The sequence below is a fragment of the Macrosteles quadrilineatus genome, unplaced genomic scaffold, assembly GCF_028750875.1.
Source record: "Macrosteles quadrilineatus isolate MER2022 unplaced genomic scaffold, UCM_ALF_1.0 Scaffold_4__1_contigs__length_99947679, whole genome shotgun sequence".
Classification (NCBI taxonomy): domain Eukaryota; kingdom Metazoa; phylum Arthropoda; class Insecta; order Hemiptera; family Cicadellidae; genus Macrosteles; species Macrosteles quadrilineatus.
This window is the reverse complement of record NW_026542597.1, coordinates 82,791,023-82,810,851: the sequence shown is the minus strand read 5'-3', so window position 1 is coordinate 82,810,851 and position 19,829 is coordinate 82,791,023. Positions and strand designations below refer to the sequence as shown.

At 35.8% G+C, this 19,829-nt stretch overlaps 2 protein-coding genes across 5 annotated transcripts in view; both read right to left on the bottom strand.

Annotated features, from left to right (window-relative positions):
• Nucleotides 1-1,197: 1,197 nt before the first annotated feature.
• On the bottom strand, nt 1,198-9,118 carry LOC128993338 (uncharacterized). Its single transcript, XM_054417174.1, has 4 exons — nt 8,949-9,118; nt 7,028-7,880; nt 3,872-4,975; nt 1,198-2,712 (listed from the first exon to the last, which is right to left on the bottom strand). The coding sequence occupies exons 2-4, from the start codon at nt 7,846-7,848 to the stop codon at nt 2,088-2,090; spliced, it is 2,550 nt and encodes an 849-aa protein (XP_054273149.1). The 5' UTR covers nt 7,849-7,880; nt 8,949-9,118; the 3' UTR covers nt 1,198-2,087.
• A 1,686-nt stretch (nt 9,119-10,804) lies between these two features.
• LOC128993384 (sodium-dependent phosphate transporter 1-A) overlaps nt 10,805-19,829 on the bottom strand; it is a 61,642-nt gene continuing 52,617 nt past the window's right edge. For 3 of the 4 annotated variants that reach the window (XM_054417257.1, XM_054417260.1, XM_054417258.1), the window contains 7 exons: nt 17,234-17,412; nt 16,555-16,645; nt 16,254-16,312; nt 13,350-13,477; nt 12,697-12,882; nt 11,981-12,133; nt 10,805-11,669 (listed from right to left, as the gene is read on the bottom strand). In XM_054417257.1, the coding sequence (XP_054273232.1) occupies nt 11,579-11,669; nt 11,981-12,133; nt 12,697-12,882; nt 13,350-13,477; nt 16,254-16,312; nt 16,555-16,645; nt 17,234-17,412 (887 nt within the window). In that variant the 3' untranslated portion in view covers nt 10,805-11,578. The remainder of the gene's footprint in view (nt 11,670-11,980; nt 12,134-12,696; nt 12,883-13,349; nt 13,478-16,253; nt 16,313-16,554; nt 16,646-17,233; nt 17,413-19,829) is intronic. The other variant, XM_054417259.1, reaches the window with a different exon arrangement.

The following is a 19,829-nucleotide window of genomic DNA, read 5'->3' as shown; positions in this document are numbered from 1 at the left end:
TACATTTTTAAGCTTTTCAAGTACTTGCCGAACAACTGTATCATGTTCTTCTTTCGTTTTTCCCCAAATCAGAGTATCGTCCATATGGACTGCGACATTTGACTGGTTGTCTAAGATTTTGTTCATGCATTTCTGAAAATGTTCAGGTGCTGATGTGATTCCAAATGGAAGTTTGAGAAATTTAAAACGTCCAAAAGGGGTAACGAAAGTAGTTAGATCCTGGGAATTTACATTTAAGGGGACTTGCCAAAAACCACTGTTTGCATCAAGTTTTGAAAACCATTTTGCTCCTGAGATTGAGCTGAGAGATGTTTCAATTTTGGGAATCGGATGATAAGACCGCTGGATGGATTCATTCAACTTTGTTAAGTCAACACATATGCGGACATCTCCATTAGATTTAGGCACTACTACCATTGCTGAGCACCATTCAGTAGCATGCTCAAATGATGTGATTACATTATTTTGTACCATACTTTCTAGTTCTTGTTTCACTTGACACATTAGGGGTAAAGGTACTGTCCTAGGAGTGGTTATTGCGTATGGCTTTGCACCATCCTTAAGTGCTATTGTGTAGGGATCAGGAATGACGCCCAGACCACTAAACATTTCATGGTATTCGGTAAAAAAGTCACTGTCTACCTCTGCAACTGAATTAACAAAAGTTAAAATTTTCAAGTCCTGTATTGCTGGACAACCAAGCAAGGGTGTTATGAGTCCCTTCACTACGTATACCATGTGATTTATTTTAACATCTCTGTATTGGATATTAGCTCTAACACAACCTACAGTTTCTAATTTTGTTCTACCAGCCCCAAACAACTCAACTAGAGTCGGCTGGATCCTACTTGGATCAACTATGCCAGGGGGAATTACTGTTACATCTGCCCCTGAATCAATTTTAAATGTTTGTGGTTTTCCCTCAAATACTAATTCTAGTTTCCAGGGCTTACATTTCGACACATCCCCAAGTGTACCTATGAATACTTTATTATTTGAAGGTCCAAGTTCACTTACTTCATTTTTGTCAGTTACTTCCTGTGCTTCTTTAGATCTGCAGACCTTCGAAAAGTGACCAATCTTTTTGCATAAGTTACATGTTGCGCTTTTTGCTGGACCTATATCCTTGATTTTGGTTTGAACTCGATGACGTAGTTGCTTCAATTTGAACTATTTTCTCATCACATAAATCTGCCATCTCTTTCTTTACGTTATCTGCATGTCTTATTACTGTAATGGCCTTGTCTAAATTCATCTCGGGATCTAGCAACAAGCGATCACTAAGTTCCTCATCATTTAAATTAAACCCAGTATTAGTACCATCAACACCATTTCATCATTAAGTGAACCCCAGTCACAGGTTCTAGCCAAGGAATGGAGACTAACTATAAACTCTTCAACTGTTTCATTAATTTTTTGTTTTCTCTTCAAAAACTTTGCTCTTTCAAAAATTAAGTTCCTCCGTGGAATAAAATGTTTGTCAAATAAATCTAAGACTTCTTCAAATGTTAGCGTTGATTCGGTTGCTAAATTAAAAGATGCAAAAATCTAATCAGCTTTCTCTCCTAATGTGTATATAAGAGTGTTGATTTGTTTGTTCTCAGACTCTTCAGATAGCCCAGATGCTGACCGATATCTTTGAAATCGTGTTTTCCATCTTGGCCAATCTGCTGGTACAAAGGAGAAACTAGCTGGAGGTTGAATAACTGAATGAGTGTTTGATACAATTATTGACTTCTTAGTTGAATTGTTGTATTCATTTTCTCTGCTTCTTTCATTTTCATTATCTTCATAGTCAGATTGTTTCCTTCTTGGATTTCTCTTCTGAGGCATAGCTCTAAACCGCTGCCACCATGTACTATTTTACTAAGAATTAAGTGAATGCACTGTTTTATGTCATAACTCAAACTCAACTCACTTTATTTACCTTTTTTTACAAACATAGAATAACAAATAAACATATGATAATAATTAATAGAAATTAACAGGTGTTATGAAATAAACTGTTCTCAAAACAGTAACATTGAAACTTTTCCTGATCAATTGTGACCCAAATCTGTGAAAACAAAACAAACTACTGTCCTATCTTATTCTGAGTACGCATAATCAACATAATCGTCTTCCCAAAAAATTTTATCATCTTCTTTCACTCTGCAAAATAGGTAATCAAAATAATTTGGGATAACCACCCTGCCAAGCTCTACTATTGTTTTATCTCGATTTTCTAGATATGTTGGAACTACATTACCCCTAATATCAGGAGAGGATTGCAAATAATCGTGTTCACAAGCGGTTTGTAGTCTTTCAAGTGCACCTAAACAATTTACTTTTACATGGTAATTATTTGATAATATTCCACAAGAAGAGCCCTCAATAATAATCTTTTTTAATCTATATTTCTGAGAAACAAAATGAACATTCATACTCATCAACACTTTTATTTTGATTGTATGAATCAAGCCTTCCTCAGCCGCACATCTGTAACCTGCCCCTACGTACACATCCTCGTTGGAATTGACGACAAAGTTGTATTTCAAGCCATCATATTGTTCTTCAAAGGTTTTTAAGCATGTCGAGTACCAGTAGTCTTCACAATTGGATTTGAATTGTGGCTCCTCCACTTCAATGTCCACAATTATTTCATTAACTGCCTCCAAGCGTGTGCAAGATTCTGGTAAGCTATTTGTTGGTGTTTTTTCACTTTCCTCGGTCCTGAAAAAATACAACAAGTGTGCGTTAAAAATAGTTTTTCTTCAAACTGCAGCTAAAACAGCAGTTTTTAATACGTTGCGGGTCTAACTCTTAACTCTTTAACTCCCTAAAGAGTACAAAATTGTTTAGTCCCTAGGGGGTAAACCTATAGAAAAACTGTTGTAGACTTTGATTGTGAGCAAAATCATGTATTGAAAATTGAAATGATTTATTGATTGATTTAATTAGTTGTATGTAGCCTATTTTAGTATTCTTATCAATAGTTACATATTAATAGTATATAATGTACACCAAAACAATCGCTATTGACAAAAGATTGAATCACTTATCAAACAGCTGTTTGTTGGCATAAGCATAATTATTGTAAGCAAGTTTGAAGTGGTTTTGAGAGGTTACCCTTTTATGAAAAGAATTTTTGTTTTCTAACTTAAGTTTTGCCAACAAATTTTGCAACGTGACAGAAAATATAGTTCATCACATGGGCAGAAAGTGTCTTCAACCCTCGCTCATTTTTGTTAAAGTGCAGTAGGAAAGGCAATGATTAATAGAACGCTTACGTTGAAATGGTTTTTTAAGTTGTAGGAAAATTAAAAGTTGTTTAAATGTAGTGAACATCAAAAAGCACTCGACATACCAAACATGTTTCCTATAAAATGTCTTAGGTGAATACATAGGACTGTTCACACCGGCGTCGGTAGAGGTCTTACTACGTCTTCGGAAGACGTCACTGTCTTAGCTTTAATGTCACATGAGTATTTTTACACCCCGGTATTATTTTAGCACGTAAAACTAGCGGAGTTCAGGTGGAAAAGAGTCACTTTACGCCTTAGTGATGAAAAAATTAGTATTTTCACTCAATTTGCTGAACTTTAAAAAAGTTCAAATCACACTTTTGTATTAAAAGATAACTTAAAAGAACTTGAGTATAAGAACTGGTTGCTTTAGTCTATACAGCTTCCAAAGTTGTTAGAGTAAAGTTTAAGCGAGATGTAAATTAAATCTTAAAACTTTTTTTGTCACTTAAATTTATATTAATTCCACAGTTTGGGTTTGGCGGGTTTACTCAATAATATATTTCATTCCTTTATTTAGCTTCTCAATAAGAAATCTCTATCAAATAAGGCTAGTGCCAATATACAAAGTCAATGGTAATACTTACGTTTTGTTGGTATAGTTTCCACAAAATGACCACCCAGAGTCATGTGGTATGATGGTTCCCATTTTGTAATCCGGGTCATGAATATGATTACTCTTGTTTTTGAAAAGGTCAGATCCTAATAGTGTGCAACTGCTATCATAATGGTATGCTGAAGCTAGATCGTTGGCAACAAGTGAAAAGATTTGTGAAATTTTCCCACATAAGATTCCATTATGTATGATTTCAGCCAACCTCATGCATGTTGCGTGATCTTTAAGGGATTCAAGTAATTTTACTTTCAATGCACCCTGTTTCTTGAGACATTTGAATCCAGCACCGATGTACAAGATACCTTTTGGGAGGAAGACAAAATTAAAATTCATCCAATCATTTTCATGCTCCAAAACGTCTTTGGGTGATAAAGTTTCATTTGTTAATGTAAAATTTTCTCTTATTACCATTACTTTACTGACTTTTTCAAAGGGAGTGCAAGACATGTTAGTAGTATTTGGGGCAATCGTCGATGCTAATTCTGGACGATGCGATTGGTTCCTATGACAATATTGGTATCTCTCCTCACGAGGCACAATACCCTTTCCGTCTTCCGAATCAACTGTGCGATTCACAATGAGATTTGTCGGAAGACTACTAATTTTCAATTTTACTAGTTTTATATGATCAAATATTTTATAATCATCTCCACAATCATAAAATACGCCATACTCCCAATCGCAATTCAATTTAACATCTAAATATTCAGAAATCCTTCCACAAGCAAACCCTTCTTCTAGAAGAAGTATGTATTTCTCAAATTGATAGTTATTATCATCAACACTATACTCTTCCCTTGGACCCCTCAAAATCTTGATCTTCAACACACCGTCAGCTAAATCCGCTGCTTTGCATTTAAATCCTAAGCCAACATATACATCGCTGTTTTGATCTATGATAAAGTTGTACTTGAAGCCTTCGTGATGCTCATCATATTCTTGCAAGGTAGACGAATGATTTAAAGAACTTTTTTTCTCTACAACATCAACCACAATGTGATTTACTCTCTTTAGAGGTGGACACGAGTTTTTTGGCAAACTTTCCAGTGTTACTATTTTGTGATTGCTTGTATTTCTGAAAAACATAAGAAAAGTTAGAATTACTATAAATAAGTAGTAGGTACTCTCCAGGAATTTATTGAATGGAGAGTTTTAGAAACTTTTTTAAAGGTGTTTGTTTCTTTAGTTTACAATAGTGTTTTGTGTAACTTTGCTGCACATGAGAGAAAGTTTCTTTGCAAAGGCACTTTGCGCTAGCGTAACTCAAAATTTATTTTCCTTCAGTTACTAAAGCATATTTAAATAATTATAGTATTTCAAACACTAAACAACACCTTTTAGGTTAGGTTAAATCCAATTGTTTAAAGAAAATAGAATGTTATAACTTGTGACAACAGGTTAAGTCATACAGTGTATCAATACTCAAAGGCTGTGAAAAGCTGTACCAGCTGATTGTAGTTGTAGTAGCTTTAAGTGTTGCCCACTTATTTCCAAGCGTACACATATTATATTCCTAATAAAAGCATACTGTTTTGTGTTGTTTTTTTTTTAATACTGGAGTGTGGCAAAAGTAAGTCAATGCTGCAATTAGCTACTTTGCATGCTATAATCAGTGCAAAGAATCCTGCTTTGTCGGGTAACTGTGGGGAAAAAAATGTACCGACTACTAAGGGAAATAACAAATCCAACAAGTATAAACTGTAATCAAATTTCTGTGGTCTGAGTCTTTAATTATTGAAATCTATGGACAGTTGATGTTCATGAATAGAGTATAGAGTTTGAACTAGTAAAATGGAAAGAATTAGAGTAATTCATGGAAGGAATTGGAGGGGGGAGGTGGTCGTTAACAATTTTACAATGTTTACTATGTTTTGCATTGTTTATCTAATGATGACAAAATTTGCAAATCACTGTCAATTGCAGATTGCCAAGAGGAAAAGTCTCTACATGGCTATGAAAGACACTGATAAGCCCTGATAGTCTTTAAAATACTTATCAGCAATCAAAGTGCTCCTAAATCAAATCTCAGTCTCGATGGAAACTGATAAGCACCCACTACCGGCCTAGTTGGGAAATTGAACATGGCCTTTTGCAATCTCCCTCAGACTTGTGTACATTTTTCCACACCTGAATGTATGGACCCAAATTTTCAAATGGTCTCGGTTTTTAAATAGAGGTTGACCCTCTTCCCACAAAAACTTCATAAAAAAAAGGCAATTCATATTTGGTGGGTTGGTAACTTAAATGGTAAAAACAATCAAGGATGGTAGCAAATGAACTAGAACAAGGTGTTGGTCTCAAAATTGAACTAGCTCGGATGAGAGCTCATATGATGGAGATTTTGATTATTTACAGACGACTCTTGCATTACGAGTGGTCCATACAAGTCCATACAAGTGGGATGTATACTTCAGTGTTCAAAAAGTCATTGTACCATTTTGGAATATACCATTGTCACCTGATCAGTTAGTAAAAGTGGCAGTTACTGCACGGAATTCTCTAGAAATCTTTAGCGCAAGAGGACAAAACCACAATGTATCTACTCCATCAGAATTTCAGTTGTGATTGCATTTTTTTCAATTCAGTCAAGTTCTTATGAAAAGCTGTTATAAAAATGTAAATCTTTCAATTGTTAAAAGTATTTTCTTTGATTTTGCGAATCTCTGGTTATTTAATATATCTGAATTTTAAAATGTGTGGTATTTTTTCTCTTTCTTTTAATAGGTGAATGTCTCTTTTTTCTTGAATTTACCCGTTCGTATGTGCCATAGAGGCCTGTGTGTGTCTAGCAAAACATGGGGTGAGCCCGTATATTATGAGGTGAATTGAACCGATCTTAAGTAATGGCTGGTACTAGCAACCAAACCCACGGTGTTGTTGCCTTGGGCCTGTAGTCCGTGGTGCTACCTAACTGAGCCACCGACCGACTCACCTAACAAGTTTACAAGTATAACAGTTTGAGTACATTTAGAAAATGCAAATACTTATTTCTCGCCATTGTAAAATATAATTTAATCTTAGCATTACTCTCCACCAATACTCATTGAGACCAAAAAAAAATGCCCATCGGTAATTACTAGACATCAAGAACAAAAGACAACTGACAAAAACTTATTTAACTACTCACTTAGTAGTAGAGAAATATCCACACGATGTCCATGCAAAGTCGCTGTGGATCAACTTCTTCTCGTGATTTGGATCATGGACGTGGAATGTCTTCATATCAGTTTCCAAAGCAAATATGCAAACTAACGATGATGAACCCTGTCTGACATATCCGTCTACCAAACTGTCCTTCATCACTGTTTCAATTTTATGCTCAGATGCAATTTTCCCACACGAAATACCATGCCTAATAAGCTCAGAGAGTCTGTTACAAATTTTATTATTCTTGACCTGAACACTGTCTGAAACTATTCTAAATGCATTTATTTCTCTGGGTTTATTTGATGTTAAAATTTTCACATACAACGCTTTTTCATCGTTATTGGCAAGACATTTAAATCCAGAACCGATGTAAAGCTCACCTTCTTCACCAACCACAAAGTTGTATTTTGATCCATCATGTTTTTGTTCAATTGCATTTACAAATGTGTGACATGTTCTGTTGTCTAGACATGAATTGAAATCTGTTACTTCGTGAACTATAATCAATTTGTCAAGCTGATTGAAGGAGACACAAGCATTGCCAGAAGAATGTAATGCATTTGAACGTGTATGATAAAAATAAGCACCTGAGATGCCAATAATTATGATAAGAAAGACAAAAATACTGTTTATCAAGCAAAAGGTCTTCAACTTTGGTAGTTTTCCTTTGAGTCCATTAGATCTTCTGTTCACGTTAGAAGATGAAATGTAGACATCCTCAGACTGTTGGCCCACCACTGGATTTTTTAAAATATTGTATCTGACACTTTCATGATCTGAAGGAGGTAAATTTTCAGGCATTTTCAAATCTTCTAGGTTTATTTGTTTATGACCTGAAAAGAAAAAAAAATATTAAAGACAAGGTTCAAAGATATAAATTTCACTATTATAACCTGCATCACATTTGCAAGAAACGGTAAGGAACATGATTCTTGGGAATTAAGAAACCTAGTTTCAATTTAAAATATGTGTGTAGTTTGAAATTGTTAAAATAATCATAATGATTGAGAAGACATATATATCAGGTGCTCGATTTGCAGCGGAACAGCGTTCCGTTACCTCTCTTTCGGAAAGATAAAAATATTGGCATATATAGGTACTAATCCACATTGAATAGGTTACAGTTCCGGAACCTCATTTTTTACAAATCAAGCACTGAATATATTGTGTATGTATTTTGTAGCATATTTTGGAATAGGGTTCTAGTTTTTAGCATGAGTGTAGTATGTGACTCTCTTTTTCCAAGAATACTTTTTTTATCCTATACAGAATGTTAGTCAGATATTGGATAATGTTGAGCGCTTACACACTGCAAAATTTATGGCAACACCAATGGTTTTTTAGACAGCTACAAAATATGTTTTAAAGCTAACATTCTTTACTGGAAAGATTTTTTTCTTATGGCCCCAGTACACTCACGCCACGACAAGGCGAGCGGGTGCGAGTGCAAGAGTGTACTCGGTGCGCTTGGCTTCTCCCGCCCTGACTCGGGTCGCCTCGCTTCGCCTAGTTTCGGGCTTGCCTGCGCTCCGTCTGGAGTAGTGTTTTTACACGAGTTGAAGGACTCGAGACTGCACGAGTGCCGTGCCCATAATGGGCTTCCATTTTGACTGCGAGACAAAGCGAGAGTGTACATGGTTACCTCGCATGCGATCTATGCCGAGCTCTTGCCCGAATTACTGGGCGAGCACCAGGCGAGAGTGTACTGGTAGCATCAGACTTCTAGAAAAAAATAAAGGTTTTCCCCCTATAAATTCAAGACTGAGCCCTTAAGAACAGAGATTATTTTTAACCAAACAAAGAAAAATAGGGGATCTATACTTAACTACATTTTGACACTGTTTAATTAAAATTTTTTCCTATCACATTTAAAATGTGGTATATAAATTTGTAAAACTTACCTTTAATTTGTGATGAAGTTTACACTAAAATTTTAGGATTTAAAAAACAATGAATGGGGCACTTAACTTTTATTTCACTAGCATCTTTACTATAACCTTACAAAGAAAAAAGAGTCAATTTGATATAAACATTTAGTCAATCTAATAGAAAACTACTTTGCTATTAACATTTAAACCGAACCAAAGATTCAACAACAAATGAAACAACTAGAAATTATTTACTAGGCCAAATAAGCGCCGTCTGACCCAAAGGTCAATTGTAATCTGTTTGGTTTTTCTAATTTTAATTGTTTTTCTATGAAATCGCTCACAACGTCAACATTTCTACTAAACTTTTTCATGATTGTGAGACATAAACATTTTAATTAATGGTTTTCCATAGAATTTTAAACATTCCAACTTGGCTGAGTAAGAATTGTTTGTCAGATATACTTACCTAAATATGGTGAAGTCTATAGTGAGCCGGACAGTACTTTATGCAATAACTAACAGATTAGCTGCTGAGTAGTTAAGATATATTTTCGCTTAACGAAGATTTTATCACAATCCTGGGAGGTATTAAAATTTTGAAGTTTTGGTTTTGACGCAGATGCTATTATTTTTTGTTGAGTCAACAAATCTTTTCTATAAGAATTAATCTATGTTTGTACTTCAATCCTTTAGGACCAATAGAGTATTTTTTTCAGTATAAAAATTATACTTCTAAATCAGTACATTACATGATGGAATGTAAATAAAAAGTCTAACATAACATTGTTTCCCAATAGGACTGATGATTTCAGTGTCCAATCTAAATCAACCACCGTCCACCACTACCATATTTGACATGTATTTACAATCTTGTTGAAACAAAACAAGTGTACGGTATGTACATCTATTATTGTAAAATAAATCTTACAAATTTTTAATTTTAACTAAAAACTCCCTAAAGAGTAAAAGTGTAAAAGTAAGTGTTAAATGCTGTATAATGCTGTCATTTAACCAGAAAGTGTATCAATTTCAAAAGGCTATGAAACAAGAAAAGAGTCAGTCAAAAAAAAAGGTTTAACCTCCAAAAAACTCTGAAAATTTTGAAACTTTGCACACTTATTTCTAGGTACCTGGGAAAGATTATACCAAAAGTCCCCATAAATATGAGGCGGCTCTAACGGCAATTAGCAAAAACAGGGCACCTTTTTTTGGTTTTTGGCTAAAATCTCGAGAACCGTTGGTCGGAGTTAAAAGTGGCCATATATACCAAATGAATTTAAACTGATTAAAATCATTAAATTTAAAAAAAAAATACGTTTACACTTTTATTTTATTCGTAATGGTTATCAAGTTATAGGGATTTAAAATAATGGCGTTTTTTCTCAAACTGTCGGGGTACGAACAATGGTTGCAAACATAAGTACCGTACAGACAGTTTGAGAAAAAATTCCATATTTCCTATAACTCAGTAAAAATTAGGAATAAAATAAAAAAGTAAATACCATTTTTGTTGGAAATTTAATAATCTTTCATTTAGTATATGGTTACCTTTAGCTCCGATAAACGGTTCTCGAGATTTTAGCAAAAAACAAAATAATGGGCCCTGTGTTTGCTAATTGCCACTAGAGCTCGTCTCATATTTATGGGGACTTTTGGTATAATCTTCCCTAGGTACCTAGACTGGACATATGTGTGCAAAGTTTCAAAACTTTCGGATTTTTTTCTGAGGTTATGGGTCATTAATTTATATATTTTGACTGGACTATTATTTTAACTTATAACAACACAACATTGCTACCAAAGGTTGCTGTTTTACAGCAACACGTTACCAGTAACACTGCGTTCAAAAATACCAAGACAGGGAAGCAAAATTAAAATATTCAGCAAAAGTTTCAACCATTTTAATCTAAAATTGTTACTCAACATTTCAGTTTATAACAGATTTGTAAAATAGTGTTTCAATGATTTTGAAAATGGATCCAATCAATGTTTCATCATGTACAAATAGACCCCAATAACTATATGCAACTTGCAACAATTTGAGTCAGAAAACGACTTTGTTCTCTTCCTCATAATTTGACCTGACAAAGGCACAGTCTAGACTAAAACTCTGAAGCTCTCATCGAACAAATTTCCAGATATTATAAATCAAAACTTTTGCTACACGACTTTTGAAAGTTGTACAAAAAAGTCACATTCACAAAGGACGTTTTAAAGCTTTTTATCTTTACCTCTTAAAGGGAACATCAATTTAAATAGAAAACATGTATCTATTGCAAGTAATTTTCAATATTCAAATCAGGTACGTGACAAAACCTAAACCATCTAGATCCACATGAAACAAGAAAGCACAGGACGATTGAAAAAATAACATTAGCGGTTGTATAAGGTGACATTTATTTCGAATCCTTACTATCTAAATAGTAAAATATTATCTTCGACTTTACCTCAACAAAAAGCACCTAGTTTTCATCGTCCGTTCAAGATTACACCAAAAGTACTTAAATATGATCTAAAATATTGCATAATATCCAGTGTAGAAAATATTAAGCTCTTCGGTTACAGATATCGTAAATAAAAGAGTATAAAAGTTTAAAGATAAATTGTAGGCCAAGTCAGCGAGCGAAGATCTTGAACGAACGAGTTGAGCGATGGGCAAGTTAGAGGACAATGGCTCGCAGGATAGCAGTGAAGAGTGCGGAGAGGCCTGCGGCAATCGGTACAGTCACCACCCACGCGGAGATTATATTGCTGCGGAATATCAGGATGAATTACCATATACTCCTGTACAATTACAGTACAATACAACTACAGTACTGAACAAATACTTCAATTATAAGTGTACAGGAGATTATATTTTGCTGCAGAAATTCAAGATGAATTAATAAAATAACTAACAATTAGTGCTAGAGATTATATTGCTGCAGAATATTAGCATGGGAGTAGCATTGGACTGCAAAGTGTACTGAATATCAGTTGGTAAAATATCAAAGAGAAACGCAGTAAATTTACCAACCACTGTTTAAAAACTCATGAGTTTGAGTTTAATTACTCTGTCTCACCGAAATAGAGTCCAATCGACACCTCCAGCAGAAGCGTTCGCCCAGCCAACAAAAACTACGGAGCCGACCTTACAATGGGTGGTGGAGATGGGCAGACCGATCTTGGAAGCCAACAAAACAGTCATTGCAGAACCAATCTCTATGGTGAATCCACTGGAAAATCAACAGACGATGTCATTTGTTATAAAACCAGATTGAAATACACATTAAAATTAAAAGTTTTACATGTTGGGTGAAGAAAATTATTAAAGATAGGGCTAATAGAAATAATCCTATAGTATTAAAATATTTTATTTTTTTTTAGAATTTTAAGACTTTTTTTTCATTTAGAAAATCCTGCTGTCCCAGCAATTACCTATTATTAGACTAAATGTATCATTACACTAAAGATTTTTTCTTGTGATAGCCTACGAATTAAATAAATTAAGATGGAGTTGCAACCTAAATGTGTATTTCACCTAAAATATGAGTGAAGGATGAGTGTAGAATGGTGTGAGACAATCTGTGGTGTAGCTTTAAGCTTTGTTTCTGACTAAGATCAGCTGTCTCACCAGTCAGGATAATTTATTCAAAGCCAGATCAGGGACAGCTGGGTCCAGTTCCGAACTTTCAAAAAGCTACTAATTCTCAGAATCGATCCGGCAACCTTTTCATTGATAGGTGAACACTATAACTACTAGCTACCCAGCTCAATTATGTACTAATAAGATACTGACGTGGAGGCAGTAATCTTGGTGAGATCTTCACCAATAGTCTCGATGACCCTGCGACCCCACAGCCACAGCCCAACGGATATTCCGACTCCACCATACAGCAAAATGTAGAGTGGCGTAGGAGCTTTCTGTTGAACCGAACCTTCCGTGAACACCAGCCAGACTGCCACCAGCGGGCCAATGGCATTGCTGTAAACATCAGATAAGTTATTTGTAAGGTTTTTACAATTGCTAAGGAAAAACAGTCCAAACTCAGTTCTTGTTACCGAACATCAAGTCAAAAAGCTTTTAGAAACTGAAGGCAGAATAACTAGGTTTTTAAGTTATTCCTTCCAAGATGGAAATGGCAAATGTGTATGACCTTTTGTAATCAACCTAAGACATCTAAATTTTCAATATCTAAAAACTTAACTGCTTAGACCTCTGTCAACCGATAACAGATTTGAAAATGTGTTGTTGAACTAATTAAAATCCAAAATTCCAATATACACTTAGGCCTCTTAGAAGTTTCCACCTTGTGTCACCAAAGCTAATTACATTGGATCCTGGTTTCCAAAAGAGATGTTATCACAAAATAAAAGAAAGACAAATTGGACTTTCTTTAGGTATGAAAAGGTACATAATGTAATAAAATGTCCGAGTTATTTCAAGTATACCTGACATCATTGCCTCCATGGGCAAAAGATCCAAATGTTGCCGTGAGAATCTGAAGGAATGAGAAGATCCTGGTGACCTCAGGAGGATCATCGAAAGTTCCTGACCCAACGGTGTTCGGCTCCAAAGTCTGACAACATACAATTAATAGTAATTAATTTCCAGCTGATATACAAATCTAAAACCACAACAACATTTGTAAATTGAAATTCTCTACATCATTACTTTTAGAGTAATAAAATTTGTTAGGGACTTTAGTTCCCTGAGATTCAAATCCCAAAAATCACCAATGGATTTTATCCAAGTGATAATTCCGCAACCCTTGGCTTAACCTAACATGTAAAATGGTTCTGAGCTATGGCCTACGCCCTGGGATGTGAAGATGGGACCAAAAAAAGAAATTGTATTTAATGTACAACACTTCACACCTCAGAAGCTGGAAACCCCATGGTCTCAAGCATAGAAAAAGCACTCCTCTACATTTCATTGGCATTGAAAAAGATGAGAAGGAGAAGAACATTTCTCATTGCTATTGATTCATGATGCTATCCAACAAATGTTGATGTTAGATAGTTCAACCACATTTTTTTAAACACAATAATAAGGTTGGACATCTATAAAAGAGTCAGGCAATTCAGATAAGAGGGGTATAAACACTTTGATACCTAGCACTTCTTTTTTAGTGCCCCACACTAATCCTGATGGTCCAGCACTTTAAAACATCTGGATGGGCTTAAAGGTCTGAAGAATATTTTTTTAAATGCTGTTTTGAGCCATATCAGCAGCCAGGCGTTAGGAGGAGCAATCAAAAACAAATTGGAGACTATTAATTGTACTGTAGTTAATTTTTTGTAGGATTTTGTACCATTATAACAACTAAAATGAGTAGAAACACAATAAAACACGTAGGCTAATAATGGCCCACTCGCCAACAATTTCATAGACCCTCTAGATATTAGCAGTATCTATACAGGGTGTTGAAAATGTCTGGAACCAACATTATATCTGGTGAGTGGTTAAAGAAAAACAACTGATATTTTGTGTACGGATATACTATGGTTTTACCTATCTTTTGGTGCCTTATGCAATTTTTTACCACTTATAGGGAACGTCCTGTGGAGGATGCAGTAAAAAGTTTTAATGGAAGCCTATGGTAAATGATACATCATTTTAAAGGCCATTTTTTTCTGAGTAAGGAGCCACAAGTTTCATCTCAAAAGGACCACCCTAGCAAAAATGGTGACTGTTTGAAATTTAATAAACCCACTTATAGGGAACGTCCTTTGGAGGATGCAGTAAAAGGTTTTAATGGAAGCCTATGGTAAATGATACATAATTTTAAAGGCCATTTTTTTCTGAGTAAGGAGTCACAAGTTTCATCTCAAAAGGACCACCCTAGCAAAAATGGCGACTGTTTGAAATTTAAACCATTGCTATTTAATTATAGCAACATCTTTCAATTATTTTCAAAAACTTCAAACAGTTGCCATTTTTGCTAGGGTGGTCCTTTTGAGATGAAACTTGTGGCTCCTTACTCAGAAAAAAATGGCCTTTAAAATGATGTATCATTTACCATAGGCTTCCATTCAAACCTTTTACTGCATCCTCCAAAGGACGTTCCCTATAAGTTGGTTTTTAAAATTTCAAACAGTCGCCATTTTTGCTAGGGTGGTCCTTTTGAGATGAAACTTGTGGCTCCTTACTCAGAAAAAAATAGCCTTTAAAATGATGTATCATTTACCATAGGCTTCCATTAAAACTTTTTACTGCATCCTCCACAGGACGTTCCCTATAAGTGGTAAAAAATTGCATAAGGCAACAAAAGATAGGTAAAACTATAGTATATCCGTACACAAAATATCAGTTGTTTTTCTTTAACCACTCACCAGATATAATGTTGGTTCCAGACATTTTCAACACCCTGTATATATAAAAGGCAAAGCCCTCACTGACTGACTGACTGACTCACTCATCACTAATTCTCCCACTTCCCACTTACCTAGGAGGCTGAAATTTGGTACACTGATTCTTTAGGCGTTAAATAGGAAAACTAAGTGGTTTTTATTCTGATCGGACTCTCGGGCTCCGCCCCAGTGGCTCTGGAGTTTCCCATGTTAACCTAATGAGTACTCATATTTAAATGGAATTAATGAATCATAACAGCTATTTAAATTAAACAAGTTGGTTCTGTTCTGTGATGTTCAATAGCATTAAAGTTACAAGGGTTACCAACAGAGTGAAGCACTATTATTTTTTTTTAATTTATGACAACAGCTAACTTGCAACCAAAAGGTGAGTGAGCGTAGCGAACAAACTTCAACCCGGAGGCGAGTTAGCGTAGCGAACGAGCTAACTTGAAGGCAAGTGAGCGCAGCGAACGAGCTCCAACCGTAAAGGTGAGTGAGCGTAGCGAACGAACTTCAACCAGGACGTGTGAGCGCAGCGAACGAGCTCCAACCTAAAGGTGAGTGAGCGTGGCGAACGAACTTCAACCAGGACGTGATTGAGCCATGCGAACGAGCTCACATATGAAGTTAAACGGGGCAAAGCCCGCGGGTACAGCTAGTCACCACTAAAATCACGGTAGAGCGGCGGTTTTTAGAAGACCGTCAGTAATCTGGCATTTTCTATCATTCAGCACGCCCAAAGTCACAAACGGAGCGGATTAGAGTGTCTCCTGTATGAGAATATATCTTTATTGTCATTACATACAACAGTATAATAACAAACGTTGTAGTCAGCACAAATCAAGGCAATTGACCATCTCAGTGTGCGTTTAAATGTATTTGTCCCTCCTCCCACAAAAAACAACAACAAAAACAATGATCTTTGAGTGAATTTAGAAAGTAAAAATTAATTAGGAGCGGATAGTTGAGAGTTCAGAAACTTAAATATAACAGTCTTACCAATGGCTCCAAAGTCCTTTCCTTAATAAGGGGAACTGCACTGCTGTTAGGCGACAAACCTGCAAAAGAAACTGTGTCAAGGCGACGTAAAAAATTCAACCTATATAAAAGTTGATCGTACGTGTTTGCTAAATACTTTACCCATTAAATACAATCAACAGTCATTAATTTGACAGAGAACTAAACTATTCCTTCAAATGAATAGGGCCCCTAATGGGTCAAGATAATTTTTTTATCATTACAGTATTTCTATTCAGTTAATTGATGGTTTTCAAGAGTGTTGAAGTATGGCATAACTTACCGTAAGCTGGAGTGTTGGTTCCATTTGTCGGAATGTTCAGAAGCACTGGATCAGTAGGTACCTTCGTAGCTCCTCCCCCGTTAACTTGGTCCTGGAATTGAAAAATTAAACTTTTCTACATAAAAAAAATATTAATCCACCAAAAAGATCAGAAGAGCGCTGCAAGACAACTCCTGGATCGGATCCTGGTCACTGCCGCAAACATTTTATCAGTACAGATCACCTTTGTACTGTACCGGCTCACCCTTGCTTTGCTGGATACAATCCACGCACAGGCAGTTAGTCTATGTGGACGGGCAAATGCAAGGTTAAAAGAGGCCACAAACCTCTTTCATAAAAAAAAAAACCTTAAAAGGGACGGTATAAAAAGCAAAATTAAGATGGTTAAATATTTGGGAAAAATTTAGGATTGATCCAAATTCCAAATTTAATAGGATTGATTTGGAAGAGGGAAAGGGTAGAAGACTGAGAGAAATGCCAAGAAAAAGGTGAATAGGAATGTGGGGAAGAAGAAGAATCTTGCAGATAGTGGTGCAAAAATAACTTTGGGCATGAGAAAATGGAGTGCATACCCAGACCCAATAACCGATTATGAAAAAACCCATTTGACAAATCACAATACAATTATCAAATCATCCTACGCCCAAAGTGTGTCACAATAAAGAATTGAATTGAATACCTTGTTTCCGCTGGCCTGATGTAGCTGAGTCTCCGCGAGAGAGTAGCCATTGTTGGTGGCACCCAGCGGTTCTCGTGGGAACGTGTACAGTTGTGTCGGCTCCTTCACGTTCTCGCTGATCACTGGTAGAGGAGTATTCTCGCGGAGAACCGGCCTCGGACTGCCTTCTCGCGATGAGTCTGTAACAAAACAGTTGGGTCGCAACTATACAACTTAGTTTTCCTAGCTATGGTGGGGATTGTGCTTCTATTAAGTGTAACAGATCATTGTAATAAATTAAGAGTGACGAGAAGTACCAAATTCTATACTGAGCTGGAACAATGCTTAACCACCGCAATCTTTGGCAACTGAAAAATAATATTGTACCAAGTGCGAATGAAAGAGTAAAAGAGATTAAGTAAGTATAAATAAAGTAATCGGTACTCTAAGAAGTTAACATTATGTAGAGTAATGTAATGGTTTGAATATAAAAATATCGGTGTTACTGTTAGTACTTTAAATAAAATAATCCTACCAATAGCTTTGACTCTGTGATAAAATATAAAGAGTATCTTGAAAATCTAACAATTAACTACTCTTGAAATTATTTACCAACAACACCAATTTGTTCACATTCCACAAAACAAAATACTGCATTAGTAATGTACTAAAAAAATAGCACTACAACCAGTGTCAAATTCTACTTATATACAAAGCGTTAGCGTTACAAATCGATAAGCTTTGCCAAAAAAGCAATAACCAAAGCCAATCTACGCAAACTACTTACAAAATGCTTTATTTCTAAAAAGCTGGCATTTAGAGTGCGGTCCACGAGAGCCTGCAGTTGAGGGAGGAGACTATTTACCACGTGACTTCGAAGGAGCCAATGACGACCGTGCGTTGTTGCCAAATCTAACAATACCAGCTCTGCTGATTTGAAAATATTGTTTAATATATTTTAATTATGTCAAAAATTAGTGAACGGATGATGTTGCAACGTCGCCCTAGTCCAGTCTTGATATTGACTGCCACCAACTGCAGACTCTCGTGGCCTCTAGTGTAAACTTGTAAATACATTGCACTGTCTGACAGTATGCAGAGAAGAGTTGATTATAATTTAAAAAACAAAAAACATCAGCTGATTGTATGATTAATTAGTTTTTCTGATGAATCTGACCAAAAGTCAGCTGACCTAGTTATAATCATGTGACCAAGTTGTTATAGTTAGACATTAAAATGTTACATTTTCTTAATATATTCGTTTCAGAAATTAATTTTTGTGACTAAAATGTAGAAAACATTTTATTACTTTCCTCACAAAGGCAAGGATTGGCCAAACGACTTAAATAAAAATAGGACTTGGAATATAATTCCTTGCATGACCTTAAGCCGGGTTTTCCTAGGCGCGGAATCGGCGAGCGGAGAGAGAAACGCGGAGAGCGGACTACACTTCTCTTAGGCAATTTAGGGCGGGTTTCTGATTCAAGGATTAGCGCTAGTCTTAGACTAAAGCTCATTTTAGTACTGGACTAAGAAAAATATCTTTCTGATTCGAGTACTTATAAGTCAGCGACTAATCTTAGTCAAGCACTAGTTTTTAAGTCTGAACTAAAGAAATTAGGTATGCTTTAGTCCACGGACTAAAACATGCTAGATTTTAATCCTGCATAGGGGTAGGATTAATTTTAGTCCTCCACTTTCAACCTAAGCCATTTTTGTGTGTTTAAGGTGATTATGGATTACATTGATTATCATGATTTTTACCGTTTTCGTGGGCCGCGAATTCGTCGTGAGCGGGAAAATAATCCATTTGATGACTTAAGTGCGGATGAATTCAAGGATAAGTAAGGTATAGATTTTTCAAAAAAACTCTCTGAGAGAACTAATTGAATTGATAAGGCCTAGTTTGGAAGGCACTTCCACAAGGGGAACTAGGTTTACCTTTGTGGAAGAAAGTGTTGGTAGCGTTGCGCTTTTTTGCAAGTGGAACACTTTTGCAGGAAGCCGGCGATCTAACTAATATTTCAGAATTATCGGCATGCCGCTATGTGCCTAAAGTGGCATTGGCAATATGCCGTGAACTGAGGAAAGACTACATCAAGAGCTTTTACCCCCACCCAAAACCTCTAATTCCCACTGGTCCCCTAGGTTATATGGTAGAGGTTATTGCTGATATATATGAAATTGTAGGGGTCAAAGGAAGCCTCGACAACAAAAAAGTCATTTGAGAAAGTTAGTTTTGGTGTCTAGGAACAGTTTAAACACGTCTTATAGAACATTTCAGGTGATTAGGAGAACAAGGATTGGTGCTGATGAAAAGCAAAACTTAGTTTAGAGTAGTATCTAAGTAAATAAGACAGTGTGTAAAGAGACTTCCGTAACTTCTGTTGTCAAGAACAACCGAATGAAATAATTGATTATTCGATATTTCAATTATTTCATTAGCCTGGTCGACAAGTTTTTTTTTTTAAAAAGGCTAGGGTAGGCCAGTAAGTTAGTACCGGTAACTTATGACTCCCTGTTGAAATTACCTGAGCATTATTGCAAAAGCCTATTCAAACTATGGCTGCACTTTACTTTACGTCCTACACTCATTGGAATGGAAATATCGATCGTT